Source organism: Mauremys mutica, chromosome 12 (assembly GCF_020497125.1).
Source record: "Mauremys mutica isolate MM-2020 ecotype Southern chromosome 12, ASM2049712v1, whole genome shotgun sequence".
Taxonomy (NCBI): Eukaryota; Metazoa; Chordata; order Testudines; family Geoemydidae; genus Mauremys; species Mauremys mutica.
The window spans coordinates 18,440,486-18,459,552 of NC_059083.1; the positions used below are offsets into that span (position 1 = coordinate 18,440,486).

The window sequence follows — 19,067 nt, forward strand, 5'->3', positions numbered from 1 at the left end:
CCGAGTCTTCATTTAGTCTCTCTGATTTAAGGTTTCGCATGCCAGTCATACATTTTAATATTTTTAGAAGGTCTCCTTTTATGGCTATAATATATAACTAAACTATTGTTGTATATAAAGTAAATAAGGTTTTTTAAATGGTTAAGAAGCTTCATTTAAAATTAAATGAAAACGCAGAACCCCCCAGACCCCTGCAATAGGTCCATTTGGCACATGAGCCAGGAGGAAGCAGAATGTGAGTGTTTTCGACCACAAACCCTGTCCCTCCTGATTCGCAACCCCATGGCCCAGGCGGCAGCAAGTCCTGAGCAGGAGCCCAGACGGTGACGTTGTGTGGCAGAAACTGCAACTAGTAGCAAAACCCGAGGGTTTCGCAATGTGTCGGTGCACCTGCCACGTCACCTCACTCAGCTTCGGACTTTGCCCCGGTCCCCAGGGAAACGGTTTCTCTGCTTAGCCTGGCCCAGGGGCGGGGCGGGGCAGGGCGGTTCCCAGCACCGGATAAATACAGGCTCCCTGTTCCCTGCCCTTAGCGGATGGGGGTGATTTGATTGTGGGAGCAACTCTTAGCGAAGTGGACGTGACGTTACAGACCCCGCCGATCGCGCTGGGCTCGTTGAGCCGACAGAGGGAACGGGCGGCTGCGAGAACAGCCCAGCGGGCTACCGCCGAAGCCGGGCTCCTGGCAGGGCTCATTTTTAGCCCACTTCGAGGGCCCCGATCCTGGGTGAGTCGAGTTCTCTTGTTCTAGGCTCGGGCTGCTTCGGGAACTCCGGTGGCAGATGGAGCCGTCAGCGAAGCCCCAGCTCTGGGAGCACCCTGACGGGAGCGATGTAGAGGAGATGGAGGTGGAGGAGATGGGGGAACGGGAGGAGGAGAAGATTCAGTCGTGGGGGATTCCTTCCCCGGCAGATCCCACGGGATCTCCTCGACTTGGTCCCAAGAAGGCTGGCGAAATCCGCCAGCTGTTCTACCCTTCCCAAACAGATGCCGTCGGTCGCCAAGATGAACTGAGCAAACCGGTGAGAAAGGAAGGCAAGAAACTCTGGACCAAGCCTCCTAAGATCCAACCATTGCGAATTCCTCGAGCGCTGCCAGAGAGACTCAGATTTATCTCTCTCAAGAAGCAACGCCATGAGAAGGACGAGGAGGAAGCAGCAGATTACGCAAATCTCTTGGCCAAGCGACTGAAGAAGACCAACAAACACCGCAAGGAGCAGAGAGCCAAGATACAGCGACTGTCCGCACTGAGAGCCTCCGGATCGACACCGGAGTCAACGCAAACGTCAGAAACGAGCGTTAAAAACGTAAAAAGTTCCCGCTGTGTAACTGGTTTTCTGGTCGTACATGGCACAGACCCTCATCTTTCTGGCAGCGAGGCCAGCCCTTAAATCCCCCCTGCTCAGCCACTGTCCTGGTCTCCCCCAGCGCAGACCCAGGGACGGGGCCACACCTCTCTGCACAACAGACAGAGACCCGCTCAGCCCTGGGGAGACTCAGTTGAGAAGGGACTTGCCCCAGCACCCAGTTCGCAGCCTTCCTGGGAGCCTCCACCCCAGATCCATTTCTCCCAGGCCATGGCACCGCACAGACCCCAGCACAGCGATTAGCGCCGCACATCGCTCCGACCACAGCATGAAGCGCAGCGATATGCGCCCTACAGCCGATCACTTATGGGCTCATGTCACATCGCTCATATCACAGTTTAGCAGCTCTGTGAGCGAGGTGGCGGCGGCCGGTGAGTCAGAGCGCAGCTCCGGAGCACGCGTGGGCGGGTTCCCGCAGACCCGGTTCCCGGCTTGGCTCGGCCCAGGGGCGGGGCGGGGCGCAGCAATGGATCAATACGGGCTGCGCCGTCCCTGTTCTACATGAACAGAACCGCACGCGCTCCTCGCACAGCCCGTAGCACAACGAATAGCAGCGCACATTCTTCCTCGCGCTCGCACAGGCCGTAGCACAGCGAATAGCAGCGCACATTCTTCCTCGCGCTCGCACAGGCCGTAGCACAACGAATAGCAGCGCACATTCTTCCTCGCGCTCGCACAGGCCGTAGCACAACGAATAGCAGCGCACATTCTTCCCCGGGCTCGCACAGCCCGTAGCACAGCCAAGAGCTCGATTTGATTGTGGGAGCGACTCCGAGGGAAGTGGAGGCTCCGTTCTCGATCGAGCTGGGCTCCTCGACCCAACAGAGCCAGGGAACGGGCGGCTGCGAGAACAGCCCAGCGGCTCCTGTCGGGGCTCGCTTTTAGTCCGCTTCCAGGGCCCCGATCCTGGGCGAGCCGGGCTCTCTTGTTCTAGGCTCGGGCTGCTTCGGGGACTCCGGCGGCAGATGGAGCCGTCAGCTTCTCCCCCTGCCCAGGCAACGCAGCCCGCGGGGCATCCACATGGCAGCGGAGCCAGGCGCAGTGTCACTGGTTGGACGTTTTCGCCTCCCTGCCCCTGCCTGTGCGAGCAGCACAAGCCACTGTGCGCTCCGCCCTCTCCCCTGCCTGTGCTCCGCGTTTGGGTTGCACCTGCGGTGCTAACGGGAGGTGCTGCTGGGGGACAAAGTGGGGGAGTAGCCGGTCAAGGGGCCAGTACCCCAGCGAAGCCCCAGCTCTGGGAGCACCCTGACAGGAGCGATGTAGAGGAGATGGAGATGGGGGAACAGGAGTTGGAGAAGATTCAGTCGTGGGGGATTCCTCCCCCGGCAGATCCCACGGGGTCTCCTCGACTTGGTCCCAAGAAGGCTGGCGGAATCCGCCAGCTGTTCTACCGTTCCCAAACAGATGCCGTCGGTCGCCAATATGAAATGAGCAAACCGGTGAGAAAGGAAGGCAAGAAACTCTGGACCAAGCCTCCTAAAAGATCCAACCATTGCTAATTCCTCGAGCGCTGCCAGAGAGACTCAGATTTATCGCTCTCAAGAAGCAACGCCCTGAGAAGGACGAGGAGGAAGCAGCAGAATACGCAAACCTCTTGGCCAAGCGACTGAAGAAGGCCAACAAAAACCGCAAGGAGCAGAGAGCCAAGATACAGCAACTGTCCGCACTGAGAGCCTCCGGATCGACATCGGAGTCAACGCAAACGTCAGAAATGAGCGTTAAAAACGTAAAAAGTTCCCGCTGTGTAACTGGTTTTCCGGTCGTACATGGCACAGATCCTCATCTTTCTGGCAGCGAGGCCAGCCCTTAAGTCCCCCCTACTCAGTCACTCTCCTGGTCTCCCCCAGCGCAGACCCAGGGACGGGGCCACACCTCTCTGCACAACAGACAGAGAGACCCGCTCAGCCCTGGGGAGACTCAGTTGAGAAGGGACTTGCCCCAGCGCCCAGTTCGCAGCCTTCCTGGGAGCCTCCACCCCAGATCCATTTCTCCCAGGCCATGGCACCGCACAGACCCCAGCACAGCGATTAGCGCCGCACCTCGCTCCGACCACAGCGCAAATCGCAGCCAACAGCGCCGCACATCGCTCCGACCACAGCATGAAGCGCAGCGATTTGCGCCCTACAGCCGATCACTTTATGGGCTCATGTCACATCGCTCATATCACAGTTTGGTAGCTCTGTGAGCGAGGTGGCGGCGGCCGGTGAGTCAGAGCGCAGCTCCGGAGCACGCGTGGGCGGGTTCCCGCAGACCCGGTTCCCGGCTTGGCTCGGCCAAGGGGCGGGGCGGAGCCCAGCAATGGATCAATACAGGCTGCGCCGTCCCTGTTCTTCATGAACAGAACCGCACGTCGTTTCTAGCACAGCCCGTAGCACAACGAATAGCAGCGCACATTCTTCCTCGCGCTCGCACAGCCCGTAGCACAACGAATAGCAGCGCACAATCTTCCTCGCGCTCGCACAGGCCGTAGCATAGCGAATAGCAGCGCACATTCTTCCCCGGGCTCGCACAGCCCGTAGCACAGCCAAGAGCTCGATTTAATTGTGGGAGCGACTCCGAGGGAAGTGGAGGCTCCGTTCTCGATCGAGCTGGGCTCCTCGACCCAACAGAGCCAGGGAACGGGCGGCTGCGAGAACAGCCCAGCGGCTCCTGGCGGGGCTCGCTTTTAGCCCGCTTCCAGGGCCCCGATCCTGGGCGAGCCGGGCTGTCTTGTTCTAGGCTCGGGCTGCTTCGGGGACTCCGGCGGCAGATGGAGCCGTCAGCTTCTCCCCCTGCCCAGGCAACACAGCCCGTGGGGCATCCACATGGCAGCGGAGCCAGGCACAGTGTCACTGTTTGGACGTTTTCGCCTCCCTGACCCTGCCTGTGCCAGCAGCACAAGCCACTGTGCGCTCCGCCCTCTCCCCTGGCTGTGCTCTGCGTTTGGATTGCACCTGCGGTGCTAACGGGAGGTGCTGCTGGGGGACAAAGTGGGGCGGTGGGGGGGTCAAGGGGCCAGTGCCCCGGTGAAGCCGCAGCTCCAGGAGGACCCCAGCAGCAGCGACGTGGAGGAAATGGAGGTGGAGGAGATGGGGGAACGGGAGGAGGAGAAGATTCACTCGTGGGGGATTCCTCCTCCGACAGATCCCATGGGGTCTCCGCGACTTGGTCCCAAGAGAGCTGGCGGAATCCGCCAGCTGTTCTACCGTTCCCAAACAGATGCCGTCGGTCGCCAATATGAAATGAGCAAACCCGTGAGAAAGGAAGGCAACAAACTCTGGACCAAGGTTCCTAAGATCCAACCATTGCGAATTCCTCGAGCGCTGCCAGAGAGACTCAGATTTATCGCTCTCAAGAAGCAACGCCCTGAGAAGGAGGAGAAGGAAGCAGCAGAATATGCAAACCTCTTCCCCAAGCGACTGAAGAAGACCAACAAACACCGCAAGGAGCAGAGAGCCAAGATACAGCAACTGTCCTCACTGAGAGCCTCCGGATCTACACCGGAGTCAAGGCAAACGTCAGAAATGAGCGTTAATAACGTAAAAAGTTCCCGCTGTGTGACTGGTTTTCTGGTCGGGTCCCCCTTGGAACTGTCACTTGGAGGGCGGACATGGCACAGAGCCTCATCTTTCTGGCAGCGAGGCCAGCCCTTAAGTCCCCCCTGCTCAGTCACTGTCCTGGTCTCCCCCAGCGCAGACCCAGGGACGGGGCCACACCTCTCTGCACAACAGACAGAGAGACCCGCTCAGCCCTGGGGAGACTCAGTTGAGAAGGGATTTGCCCCAGCGCCCAGTTCGCAGCGTTCCTGCGAGCCTCCACCCCAGATCCATTTCTCCCAGGCCATGGCACCGCACAGACCCCAGCACAGCGATTAGCGCCGCACCTCGCTCCTACCACAGCATGAAGCGCAGCGATTTGCGCCCTACAGCCGATCACTTATGGGCTCATTTCACATCGCTCATATCACAGTTTGGTAGCTCTGTGAGCGAGGTGGGTGCGGCCGGTGAGTCAGAGCGCAGCTCCGGAGCACGCGTGGGCGGGTTCCCGCAGACCCGGTTCCCGGCTTGGCTCGGCCAAGGGGCGGGGCGGAGCGCAGCATTGGATCAATACAGGCTGCGCCGTTCCCTGTTCTTCATGAACAGAGCCGCACGTCGGTCCTTGCACAGCCCGTAGCACCGCGAATAGCAGCGCACAATCTTCCTCGCGCTCGCACAGGCCGTAGCACAGCGAATAGCACCGCACATTCTTCCTCGGGCTCCCACAGCTCGTAGCACAGCGAATAGCAGCGCACATTCCTCCTCGGGCTCGCACAGCCCGTAGCGCAGCCAAGAGAGCGATTTGATTGTGGGAGCGACTCCGAGGGAAGTGGAGGCTCCCTTGTCGATCGAGCTGGGCTCCTCAACCCAACAGAGCCAGGGAACGGGCGGCTGCGAGAACAGCCCAGCGGCTCCTGTCGGGGCTCGCTTTTAGTCCGCTTCCAGGGCCCCGATCCTGGGCGAGCCGGGCTCTCTTGTTCTAGGCTCGGGCTGCTTCGGGGACTCCGGCGGCAAATGGAGCCACCAGCTTCTCCCCCTGCCCAGACAACACAGCCCGCGGGTCATCCACATGGCAGCGGAGCCAGGCGCAGTGTCACTGGGGGGAAGTGTTCGCCTCCCTGCCCCTGCCTGTGCGAGCAGCTCAAGCCACTGTGCGCTCCGCCCTCTCCCCTGGCTGTGCTCCGCGTTTGGGTTGCACCTGCGGTGCTAACGGGAGGTGCTGCTGGGGGACAATGTGGGGGAGTAGGCGGTCAAGGGGCCAATACCCCAGCGAAGCCCCAACTCTGGGAGCACCCTGACAGCAGCGCTGTGGAGGAGATTGAGGTGGAGGAGATGGGGGAACGGGAGTTGGAGAAGATTCACTCGTGGGGGATTCCTCCCCCGGCAGATCCCACGGGGTCTCCTCGACTTGGTCCCAAGAAGGCTGGCGAAATCCGCCAGCTGTTCTACCCTTCCCAAACAGATGCCGTCGGTCGCCAATATGAAATGAGCAAACCGGTGAGAAAGGAAGGCAAGAAACTCTGGACCAAGCCTCCTAAAAGATCCAACCATTGCTAATCCCTCGAGCGCTGCCAGAGAGACTCAGATTTATCGCTCTCAAGAAGCAACGCCCTGAGAAGGGCGAGGAGGAAGCGGCAGAATAGGCAAACCTCTTGGCCAAGCGACTGAAGAAGACCGATAAAAACCGCAAGGAGCAGAGAGCCAAGATACAGCGACTGTCCTCACTGAGAGCCTCCGTATCGACACCGGAGTCAACGCAAACGTCAGAAATGAGCGTTAAAAACGTAAAAAGTTCCCGCTGTGTAACTGGTTTTCTGGTGGGGTCCCCCTTGGAACTGTCACTTGCAGGGCGGACATGGCACAGAGCCTCATCTTTCTGGCAGCGTGGCCAGCCCTTAAGTCCCCCCTGCTCAGTCACTGTCCTGGTCTCCCCCAGCACAGACCCAGGGACAGGGCCACACCTCTCTGCACAACAGACGGTGAGACCCGCTCAGCCCTGGGGAGACTCAGGGTACGTCTACACTACGGGACTATTCCGAATTTGCATAAACCGGTTTTGTAAAACAGATTTTATAAAATCGGGTGGAGCGCGGCCACACTAAGCACATTAATTCGGTGGTGTGCGTCCGCGGTCCGAGGCTAGCGTCGGCTTCTGAAGCGTTGCACTGTGGGTAGCTATTCCCTAGCTATCCCATAGTTCCCGCAGCCTCCCCCGCCCCTTGGAACTTCCGGGTTGAGATCCCAGTGCCTGATGGGGCAAAAAACTTTGTCGCGGGTGGTTCTGGGTAAATGTTGTCAGTCACTCCTTCCTCTGGGAAAGCAATGGCAGACAAGCATTTCGCGCCTTTTTCCCCTGGATTGCCCTGGCAGATGCCATAGCATGGCAATCATGGAGCTTGTTTTGCCTTTTGTGACTCTCACCGTATGTGTACTGGATGCCGCTCACAGAGGCGATTCAGCAGCGCTACACAGCAGCATGCTTTTGCTTTTGCATGACAGCAGAGATGGTTACTAGCCATATTGTACCATCCAAACCCTTCCATAAATTGGAACTAAGATAATCATGGCTACCAGTCCTTTTGTACCATTTGCTGCTGTCATAAGTGCCCCTGGCTGCTCTTAGCCAGGGGCGCAAAAGCCAAAATTGGGAATGACTCCCTGAGTCAATCCTTCCTTTTTGGTATTTAAAAATAGAATCAGTCCTGCCTAGAATATAGGCAAGTGTACTAGATAACCACTGTATCATAGAACCAGAGAGCACAGCTGCTCTGTGTCAGATCCTGCAGAAATTATGAGCTGTATGCTATTCACAGGGGGTGCTCCTGTAACAACCCCACCTGTTGATTCCATTCTTCCTCCAGCCTTTCTGGGCTACCGTAGCATTGTCCCCCGACTTGTGTGATGAAGTAATAAAGAATGCAGGAATAAGACATGGTGACTTGTTAGTGAGAAATGAGTGGAAGGCAGCCTCCAGCTGCTATGATAGTCCAGACAGGACATTAAGCAGTGTGGAGGAGAGAAGCCCAGCATCCCTCTGCTAGTCCAGGGGCAATTGAATCTTTTTTTTACACATAAAGGGTGGGGGCTGATGGAGCTCAGCCCCCTGTTGCTCTGATGAGGATGGTTACCAGCCATATTGCACCATCCACCCGAAAAAATTAGGGCCAATAGGCTGATGACGAGGACGGTTACCAGTCCTTTTGTACCATCAGCAGAGGCTGATGATGAGGACGGATATCCAGGGCCGGCTCTAGGCACCAGCGGGCCAAGCACCCGCTTGGGGCAGCATCCTGGGGAGGGCGGCAGATGGCCCCGGTGGACTGCGGGAGGTCCACCGGAGCCGCCGAGCCGCAACCGCCAGAGCGCCGCCCCCGGCCCAGCAAATCCTAGCCGCGGCTGGGAGTTAAAAGGCTCTGGGCTCCCCTCCACGGCGGGCAGCCCGGAGCCTTCTGATTCCCAGCCGCAGCTGGGAGTTAAAAGGCTCTGGGCTCCCCGCCGCCGCGGGCAGCTCGGAGCCTTCTGATTCCCAGCCACGGCTGGGAGCTAAAAGGCTCTGGGCTCCCCGCCGCCGCGGGCAGCCCGGAGCTTTCTGATTCCCAGCCGCGGCTGGGAGTTAAAAGGCTCTGGGCTCCCCGCCGCCGCGGGCAGCTCGGAGCCTTCTGATTCCCAGCCACGGCTGGGAGTTAAAAGGCTCTGGGCTCCCCGCCACGGCGGGCAGCCCGGAGCCTTCTGCTTCCCGGCCGCGGCTGGGAGTTAAAAGGCTCTGGGCTCCCTGCCGCGGCCGGCAGCCCGGAGCCTTCTGATTCCCAGCCACGGCTGGGAGTTAAAAGGCTCTGGGCTCCCCGCCGCGGCCGGCAGCCCGGAGCCTTCTGATTCCCAGCCGCGGCTGGGAGTTAAAAGGCTCTGGGCTCCCCGCCGCCGCGGGCAGCCCAGAGCCTTCTGATTCCCGGCCGCGGCTGGGAGTTAAAAGGCTCTGGGCTCCCTGCCGGCGGGGAGCCCGTAGCCTTCTGATTCCCGGCCGCGGCTGGGAGTTAAAAGGCTCCGGGCTCCCCGCCGCCGCGGGCTGCCCCGAGCCCTCTGATTCCCAGCCGCGGCTGGGAGTTAAAAGGCTCCGGGCTCCCCGCCGCCGCGGGCAGCTCAGAGCCGTCTGATTCCCAGCCGCGGCTGGGAGTTAAAAGGCTCTGGGCTCCCCGCTGCGGCAGGGAGCCCGGAGCCTTCTGATTCCCAGCCGCGACTGGGAGTTAAAAGGCTCTGGGCTCCCCGCCGCCGCGGGCAGCTCAGAGCCTTCTGATTCCCAACCGCGGCTGGGAGTTAAAAGGCTCTGGGCTCCCCGCCACGGCCGGCAGCCCGGAGCCTTCTGATTCCCAGCCACGGCTGGGAGTTAAAAGGCTCTGGGCTCCCCGCCGCCGCGGGCAGCCCGGAGCCTTCTGATTCCCGGCCGTGGCTGGGAGTTAAAAGGCTCTGGGCTCCCTGCCGGCGGGGAGCCCGGAGCCTTCTGATTCCCGGCCGCGGCTGGGAGTTAAAAGGCTCCGGGCTCCCCGCCGCGGCGGGCAGCCCAGAGCCCTCTGATTCCCAGCCGCGGCTGGGAGTTAAAAGGCTCTGGGCTCCCTGCCGGCGGGGAGCCCGGAGCCTTCTGATTCCCGGCCACGGCTGGGAGTTAAAAGGATCCGGGCTCCCCGCCGCCGCGGGCAGCCCAGAGCCCTCTGATTCCCAGCCACGGCTGGGAGTTAAAAGGATCCGGGCTCCCCGCCGCCGCGGGCAGCTCAGAGCCCTCTGATTCCCAGCCGCGGCTGGGAGTTAAAAGGCTCTGGGCTCCCCGCCGCGGCGGGGAGCCCGGAGCCTTCTGATTCCCAGCCGCGACTGGGAGTTAAAAGGCTCTGGGCTCCCCGCCGCCGCGGGCAGCTCAGAGCCTTCTGATTCCCAACCGCGGCTGGGAGTTAAAAGGCTCTGGGCTCCCCGCAGCGGGGAGTCCAGAGCCCTTTAGACACGCCTGCCGCCCTAAAGGCGCACGGACTGCTCCCCCCCCGCCCAGGGCGGCAATTCAGTGCGCTGCTTGGGGCGGCAAAAACTCTAGAGCCGGCCCTGCGGATATCCATCTTTTTGCACCATCAGCCACCCATGGCGGGGGGGGGGGGGAAGCAAGGATGTTGGTGTTGAGTGCTGCACTATCGCGTCTATCTGCAGCATTCAGTAAAGATAGGGTGACATGTAAAAGAGTCAGAGGATTGTTTTACCTTTCGCTTCTGGGGGTTGGTGGGGGGGGGGGGGGTGAGTAGATTGCCAAGCTATGCCCTGACCCACCGCGGACACTGTGTTTGACCCTAGAAGCATTTGGAGCTCAGCCAAGAATGCAAATACTTTTCGGAGGCTGCAGGAACTATGGGATAGCTTCAGTCCTCCAGTCCATGAGCGTCCATTTGATTCTTTGGCTTTCCGTTACGCTTGTCACGCTGCAGTGCGCTGAGTCCCTGCTATGGCGTCTGTCTGGAGATTTTTAAAAAAGGATTCTGAATTTCATCTTCTGTAACGGAGCGCTGATAGAACGGATTTGCCTGCCCTTACAGCGATCACATCCGCATGGTCCATGCGGGAGCTCTTTTTTTATTTTGATTTCGGACTGCATCGCCACCCGTGCTGATCGGAGCTCCACGCTGGGCAAACAGGAAATATTCAAAAGTTCGCGGGGCTTTTCCTGTTTACCTGACCACTGCATCCGAGTTCAGATTGCGGTCCAGAGCGATCAGTGGTGCACTGTGGGATAGCTCCCGGAGGCCAATACCGTCGATCAGCGTCCACACTAACCCTAATCCGATATGTTTATACCGATACTAGCGTTACTCCTCTCGTTAGGGAGGAGTACAGAAACCGGTTTAAAGAGCCATTAAAATCGATATAAGGTGCCTCCTAGTGTGGACGGTTGTGGCGTTAAATCGGTTTTACGCTCCTAAAACCGATTTAAACGCCTAGTGTAGACCAGGCTTCAGTTGAAAGGGGATTTGCCCCGGCACCCAGTTCGCAGCCTCCCTGCGAGCCTCCACCCCAGATCCATTTGTCCCAGGCCATGGCACCGCACAGACCCCAGCACAGCGATTAGCGCCACGCCTCACTACTCGCACAGCCGAAATCGCACCGATTTGCGCCGCGCAGCCGATCACTTATGGTCTCCTGTCACATCGCTCATAGTACAGTTTGGCAGCTCTGTGAGCGAGGTGGCAGTGGCCTGTGAGTCAGAGCGCAGCCCCTGAGCAGGTTTGGCCAGGTTTCCGCGGAACCGGTTCCCTGCTTGGCTCGGCCCATGGGCGGGGTGGCAAACATCAGAAATAATCATTAAACATAGAAACAGTTCACGCTGGTTAACGAGTTTTCTGGTTGGGACCCCGTAAGTTGGGACTGTCACTTGATGTGCTGACATACCACTGAGCCTAAACCTTCTGGCAGCGAGGGCGCCCCTTAATTCCATCCAGCTGAGCCAGACGGTCCAGGTCTCCCCCAGCACAGACCAGAGACAGGACCACGCCTCTCTTCAGAACACAGACAGTGAGATCAGCCCTGGCGACATTCAGGTAAAAAGGGACTTAACTGTGTTTTCTCCAGGAATTGAAATTAGGGTGTGTGTGGGAATATTCGGGGGGTGGTGTCAAGGGCTGATGAGGGCTGACACAGTGAGGGCAAAGGTGGGCTGTATGCCACCATTGTAAAAAGTGAAAAATGTTTCGCAACCATTTTATTAGATTTAACTCATGTTTTAAATCATCCCAAAAATTAAGGTTGGCTTTTCAAGCCTACATCTATATTCATCTTGGTTTCTTGTTGTAATTTTGGACTCTTTGGTGTCTTATTGTGTGTCCATTACTTCTAGTCCTTCATTATATGCTACATGATCAGGCAGAAGGCGACTTCTTTCAGAACACAAAATTCTGTTCAATGAGGAAAAAGAACGCTCAGCTGTAGCTGTTGTGACTGGGATTAGCAAGAGATGGATTCCTACTTCTTTCATCCCAGGACACACTGCACAAAGATTGGGTCAAACCACTAGTGATGATATAGAAGTTGAAAAGTCTTCGTTCATTCATCGTGTGATATTCCACTCTGTGTTCAAAATTCTCTATTCTGTCCTGAGCACATGGCAGCTCCATTGCTGGTAATGCCTCACTCCACTCAACTGTAGGTGTTTTATAAAATAGGCATCTGTAAAAGCTACATGGAGGTTGAGTAGAATCCAGAAATCTCTATTGTAGATTTGTAAGAATCAAGTCTGTGTACTTTTTCAGCTGGCTTAACAAACGCTTCTTGTCCTCTTCACTTATGGAGTCAATATAAGTACCTTCATTAGTCAACTTCTGGACTGAAGTCTTTGCTTCCAGATTTTCAATGGGTATCTCTGATTGATTGATCCAAGGATAGCTTCTATTGCTGGACAAAGATCTACTACTGTTGTAGCAGATGCCTGGATGACATTGTTTAATGACCCAAGTGGTTTCAACAGTTGACTTACAAGAGAGAGAATCGCGATAGTCTTCTCTGAACTTAGGCCTGGTCTAGCCGGCGTGATTAGTCTGAATTTAGCCACGTTAGGTCGCATTAAAACTCAATCCATCCACACAACCAACCCCGTTCTATCGACTTAAAGAGCTCTTAAAATGGATTTCTGTATACTCCTCCCCGGCGAGGGTAGTAGTGGTAAAAGTGACCTTGCTGGTTCGAATTTGAGGTAGTGTAGATGCAATTCGACAGTATTGGCTTCCGGGAGCTATCCCAGAATGCTCCATTGTGACCGCTCTGGACAACACTTTCAACTCAGATGCATGAGACAGAAAAAGCCCCAGGAACTTTTGAATTTCATTTCCTGTTTGGCCAGCATGGCGAGCTCATCAGCACAGGAGACCATGCAGAACTCATTAGCACAGGTGACTATGCAGTCCCAGAATCGCAAAAGAGCTCCAGCATGGACCGAACGGGAGGTATTGGATCTGATCACAGTATGGCGAGAAGAATCTGTGCAGGCAGAACTCCATTTAAAAAAAATGGATTACCAACATAGATGCAAAAATCTCCCGGGGCATGATGGACAGAGGCTACTCCAGGGACACACAGCAGTGCTGCACGAAAATTAAGGAGCTCAGGCAAGTCTGCCAAAAAACAAAGGAGGCAAAAGGATGCTCCGGGTCAGAGCCCAATACATGCCAGTAGTATACCACTCAATAGCTTTCATCACCATGCATTTTTGACAGATTTCCACGTCCCCTATGGGGCTTTTATCCCGCCCTTCCACCCTGTTGTCCCTTTCCACCCCGTGCTGAAGTTTGGCACTGTCGGCCATTTTGGATTTGTTATTTTTTTATTTGTGTGTGTGTTTGAATAGGAGAAGTGTTGTGCTTGGATACATCGAGAGAAAAAGGTTGAAAGACTAGAGTGAGAGAAGTTTTAAAGTTGAAAAATAAAGTTGGGTTAAGGTTTAGAGGAAAAAAGGAGAGCAAGGTTATGGGGTGAGGAGAGCTGTGAGAGAAAAGGGTTAAACGACTAGAGTGAGGGAAGTGTAGAGTTTGCGTAAGGTTTATTGAAAAAAGGTGGCTGGTAAAGGCATGCTATAAAAGAATAGAAACTTTGATACATTGAAAGATGAGTGAGACGTTTGGGTAAGTTTATTGGATGTGATTGAGTAAGGAGCTCTGTTATTAAAGAATAGAGTGTTGGTGTTACTGAACACGGGCAGAGCGAAACATCCTACCCCGTTGACTGTTGGTAGTGAAATGATCGCTGTGTTGGGCCATGCTCCTCGGAAGCGAGCCCCTCCTTTTGGTGGAGTAATCAGAGGCTGTTTTACAGTTAGGTCACAGAATGCACTTGTTGAACCAATCCTGTAGTCCCAAGATTTTAAACAAGAGCCTTTTAGAAATGGGCTATCGTGAAGTGGGCTATTTGAACAACTCTAACCACTGAGTATTTGACCGTGTGGATAAAGCCACATATTTTTGTGAGTGGAGATTTAAAACCGGGAGCCTAGACACAAAGACATGTCCATGTACAAGACACCTACAGAAGCCAAGAAGCTGGAATTGTCCCTGGGGGCACCAGTGCGTGTTCAAAAGAGAAAGTCCCTTTGCACTTGTTTTGCTAATGAGGCAGGACCATTGCCGAACCCCATATTTCATCCTGAAATCGAACCAGAGAAACAGGAAGCCTTTTACCCTTTCTAAAAGAAAAATAGGATCAAGTGCAAAAAAAATTGTTGCTGGCTCTGGAGAATGCTGACTCGAAGGCAGTGGTAAGGCCCTTTTTATCAAAAAAAAATTAATAAAAAATTACAAATGCTTTATAAATATTGATGGTTGAATATTTTTTGGGTTTTATAGGTAGGAATGGAAGAAGCGCCTGTATACCAGGACATGGCAACCGAGGGACCGTCGGAGGATAGCGATGTCGAGAACCAACTGATAGACCCCGAGTCGTGGAAAGACGGCGACATTGTTACTGGCAAAGCAACAGGAGCACATGATGAGGTAAAAGGTGCTTAAATTATGTGAAAGAAAAGAAAACTTATTTATGTAAGCCACCAGCAGGGCTGGCTCCAAGCACCAGCTTATCAAATAGGTGCTTGGGGCGGCCACTCCAGAGTGGGTCGGCACTTTCAGGTATTCGGCGGCAATTCGGTGGAGAGTCCTACACTCCCGCTTGGAGCGAAGGCCCTCCTGCTGAATTGCCGCAGATCGCGATGGCAGCCTTTTTTTGTGTGTGTGTGCTTGGGGCGGCAAAATCCCTGGAGCCGGCCCTGCTGAGGGGTTTATGCGCAGGACTGGACGAACGGCTGACAGCAGGATGCTGGATCTGTTGGGGCGTCTACACAGCGATTTGTTTTTTCAAGAAAAACTATTGCTGAACGGTGTGGACTTAAAAATTAAACTGACTCGTAGCAAAGATGGTTTTTGCCTTATGAGCGGAAATGCCAACCAGAATTATAAAGTTCATATTATTTCAGCGTCCCTGTTTGTAAAACAGGTAAAAGTGACCGCGGGGGTCCGTTTGGGGGACGCTGAAGTTCCAATGACCCCCAATGCCAAGTACCCGGTAGAGCGGGTGGGCAGAAAGGTGTTCAGCATTCCGGCCGGCAGTCGTGTCAGTAACCAGGAAAACCTCTTTTTGGAACAGCTACTCAAGAAGCTCGTAATCGGTTTTATAGATAAGGACACCTTTAGCGGCAGCTACGTAAAAAACCCTTTTAACTTTACACATTATAACATTAATTTTGTGGCCTTGTATGTGGATGGCGAACAGGTGCCGGCGAAACCCCTACAACCCGATTTTGAGAATGGAAGCTGTGTGAGGGAGTACATGCAGCTCGGGCAGGCGACTGGGAAATATGTAAAAGACTGGAGTACTTGTGGCACCTTAAAGACGGTGCCACAAGTACTCCTGTTTTTTTTGCGGATACAGACTAACACGGCTGCTACTCTGAAACATGTAAAAGACTGTTTGCTCTTGATTGACCGTGGTGAATTTGGCCAGAGCTATACGCTGTTCGCCTTTGATCTGACCCCGGACCAGGAGTGCGCCGATCATTATTCTCTGATTAAAACTGGATACCTGAGAGCGGAGGTTCGGTTTGCAACGGCGCTGCCCTCTACGGTTAACGTGATAGTGTATGGGGTTTTTGATAACGTGCTCAAAGTGAATCATAGAAGAAACGTGCTGTTTGACTGTATGTGATTATGGACACCGTGCAGCTAAGGCGTATTTTATCAAAGGACCCTTCTTTTTTAGATGTTTTTCCTAGCGACTTGCTACCAAGGGGTTTTGTGCCCAGAAGACCTTTGTTAACACGCACCCCCATGACTTACCCAGGGAACACTGGTTGGCCCTCTATTTACCAAAACAGGGGGCTGGTGAGTTTTTTTACTCCTATGGATTTTCCCCAGACAGTGACTTTTTTTTCCTAAATCTATTATGACTTTTTTAAACCATAACTCGAATAACGTTGTGTTTCATCAGAGACAACTACAGGATCCTTTAGCGGTAAGTTATCACTGTATTTTTTTTTAAAAAACAACGTAGTAGGGGTTTATCTTTTGATCGAATTTTAAAATTGTACACCAATGATTGAGCAGAAAATGATCGCCTGCCTGGTGGTATAGTTTGTAAAAGGGAAAAGGCCAGGCATGCCCAGGCTTGTTCCAAACATGTTTCAACATGTTCAGACGTGTTTGTCTTGTCGTGAGTTTAAAGAGGCGCATCAATAAAGCACACCTTGAATTTTGTTTACATCTTTTATTTTATGCTGTTAACCATTCGATTTTTCATTTTTTAAAAGGTTTGCTGCTACTTATGGCCCTGACAGGCTCGATCCCTGTTTTCAGACGTTCTAAAAACTGTTTGTTGGTAACATGCCCTACAACAGACGTAGGCACATTTAGCTCTGCCAAGGCTTTCATAAACACGTTCCACTCATAGACTCATAGACTTTAAGGTCAGAAGGGACCATTACGATCATCTAGTCTGACCTCCTGCACAACGCAGGCCAGAGAATCTCATCCACCCACTCCTGTAACAAACCGCTAACCTATGTCTGAGTTATTGGAGTCCTCAAATTGTGGTTTGAAGCCCTCAAGCTGCAGAGAATCCTTAGGAGTCCTTTTGTTAGTGAAAGAATAAGAGCCGGTTACCCCCCTGACTAAATCGAGCATGTGAGACCCCTCGATCGTTTCTCCCCGGTACACAAAACTGTCATTATTGGCCCAAGAAGAAACATCTTTACACTGTCCAAGTTTATTTTACAATATTTCAGCACCCCAGGCAGTCTCAGTGTCTCTCTCCAGCCTGTTTCCAGGCAGAGATGCCCCATTACCTGGCTCCCATCCAGTCTCCAGGTGTCCATTGCCATTAACATGCAACTCCTGCAGCGGCACTTCGCTCTCAGCAGCCCCAGTTGCTGACCCCATTGTCTCTCAGCAACACTCAGGCTAGAGACACTGGGCTGGGGTCAGCTCCCCTCTGTCTGACTGGGTCTGATTCAGCGAAGCCGAGCCAGGGCGGAAGAGGTCCTGGCCCTCGCTCACCCCACACCCTGCTCCGGACTCTCCAGCCGATCTGAAAGCCCAGACAGACCAAGCAGAACAAGTCAGGAGGGTGGAGGGGCGATTTGTGGTTTCTTGTTCCCTCCCCAGCTGCCCAACCCCCTGCCAGAGGCGATGCCATGATGATTAAACTCTCTTAAACCCCACTGAAGCCCTTGGGGGTGGAGGGGCCAGTGACCTGATCTGCTATGGGCCCCACCCACAGGGATCTGCACCGACCCGAGGGGTGAAGGAGCAGGCCCTCCTCACACACACACACACACACCCTTCCTAGAAATAAGCTTAAATAGCCTATCATAAGGGGCCGGGGCTGGGGCTTGAAACTGCCCTGTCTCTGGCTCAGCCCCCTCCCGGCAGGGTGGGACTCAAACCAGTGCCCCACGCTCCCAGCCCAGCCCCTCCTTTCTCTTCCTGGCAGGGCTCGCTCGAACCAGCCCTCAGCTCCGCCCCAGCAGGGCCCGGCCCCAACCACCTCCGACTTCAGTCCCCTTCCTCCTCTCCCTTTGCCCCGCCCCAGCTCCCTCACACATTGGGTCTGGCTGCTTTTTTTTTTTTAATACTTCTCACCCTGCCGAACTAAAAGTAAAATTAACCCCACTCCCTTTCATAAAGTGAAGTTGTTCTAACACTAAGACATTTTGCCTTAACCCTGCGCCTGTGCCCCCTCCCCAACCCCTGCTCACAGGGGGATGCAGAGCCCCCCCCAGCAATCCCTAACCTAACCCCCTACTCACCAGCTGCAGGGTGCAGGCTCCCTATCGTCTCTCGCCTCAGAACTCCCCTTCTTCCAGCTCCTGTAGCGCTAAATTAAAGCAGCACATTAAAGAATCTGCTTATGCATGCAGCACATTAAAGAATCTGCTTATGCATGCAGCATATTAAAGAATCTGTATTAAGGAAGCTGCATATGCATACAGCATATTAAATAATTTGCATATGGCTGGAAGCTGCGGTTGTGAGCAACCCGCTCCTCTCCCGGTCCAATCACTGAGCGGATTTGCGCAGTCACGTGGCCATATAAATAGGGGGCGCACTAAACGCCCGGCACAGTCTGTCTGAGATGCTCAGGGGCGCAGACGTGCCTCAGCCCGTTGTTGTCCCGTTCCCGCACCTCCTGCGTTTCACGCCCCTCCGGGCCGGGTGCGCTGGCAGGGCGCGCGGTAGCGTGTGAACCCAGGATTGCGTCCCCGGTTCAGAAACCAGCCAGCCCCACAGCACAGCCCTGTGCCATCGGCCCAGCGGCTGTTCCGGTCCCACCGCAGCGGCGGCCGAGAGCCCCCCACGCAGGACGCTGCGAACTTGCCTCGTGCACCCCCGTGTTTGTCCCCCAGGAAGTGGCCGGGGGTCACAAAAAGGGGAGGTCGTGAGGTGCTGCAAGTTTTATTACAGTCTTAGGCGAAAAAGAGCCAATTTCCAGAAGAAAACTGGGATGGCCAAACCCTGGGGAGCTGGCGCGATCCGATGTCGTCGCTGTAGCGGGGTGTAGGCGTATGGCGTCGTTAGCACCGATACAAGCGGTTTGGGGCATTTTTTATTTCGCAGGGGGGGTTGCCAGCCTGAACAGGCAGGAAACTGCTGCTCTGCATAATGAGCAAGAATGTGCATAACAAGCAGCAAACTGCTGCTCTACATAATAAGCAGGAATGTGCATAATAAGCAGCAAACAGCTGCTCTGCATAATGAGCAGGACTGTGCATAATGAGCAGGAAACTGCTCTGCATAATGAGCAGGACAGGCAATCATCAAGTGATTCATCCCCTGTCGCTCATTTCCCAGCTTCAGGCAAACAGAGGCTAGGGACACCACCCCTGCCCAGCCTGGCTAATAGCCATTGATGGACCTACCCTCCATGAACTTATCTAGTTCTTTTTTGAACCCTGTCATAGTCTTGACCTTCACAACGTCCTCTGGCAAAGAGTTCCACAGGTTGATTGTGTGAGCTGTGAAGAAATACTGCCTTTCTCTCTCCTCCTTTCTCCTCCACATTGTGTCTGTCTGCTTTTTTTTTCTTAATACTTCTCACCAGGCCGAACTAAAAGTAAAATTAACCCCACTCCTTTTCATAAAATGAAGTTGTTCTAACACTAAGACATTTTACCTTAACCCTCCTCCCCAGC

At 54.7% G+C, this 19,067-nt stretch overlaps 1 protein-coding gene across 1 annotated transcript; it reads left to right on the forward strand.

Moving 5' to 3' along the window:
* The first annotated feature begins 547 nt into the window (after positions 1-547).
* On the forward strand, positions 548-16,114 carry LOC123346318 (uncharacterized protein F54H12.2-like). The gene is made up of 4 exons (XM_044983657.1): positions 548-727; positions 14,236-14,382; positions 15,155-15,239; positions 15,339-16,114. Exons 2-4 carry the CDS (start codon positions 14,242-14,244, stop codon positions 15,584-15,586), a joined length of 474 nt encoding a protein of 157 aa, XP_044839592.1. The 5' UTR covers positions 548-727; positions 14,236-14,241; the 3' UTR covers positions 15,587-16,114.
* The last annotated feature ends 2,953 nt before the right edge of the window (positions 16,115-19,067 follow it).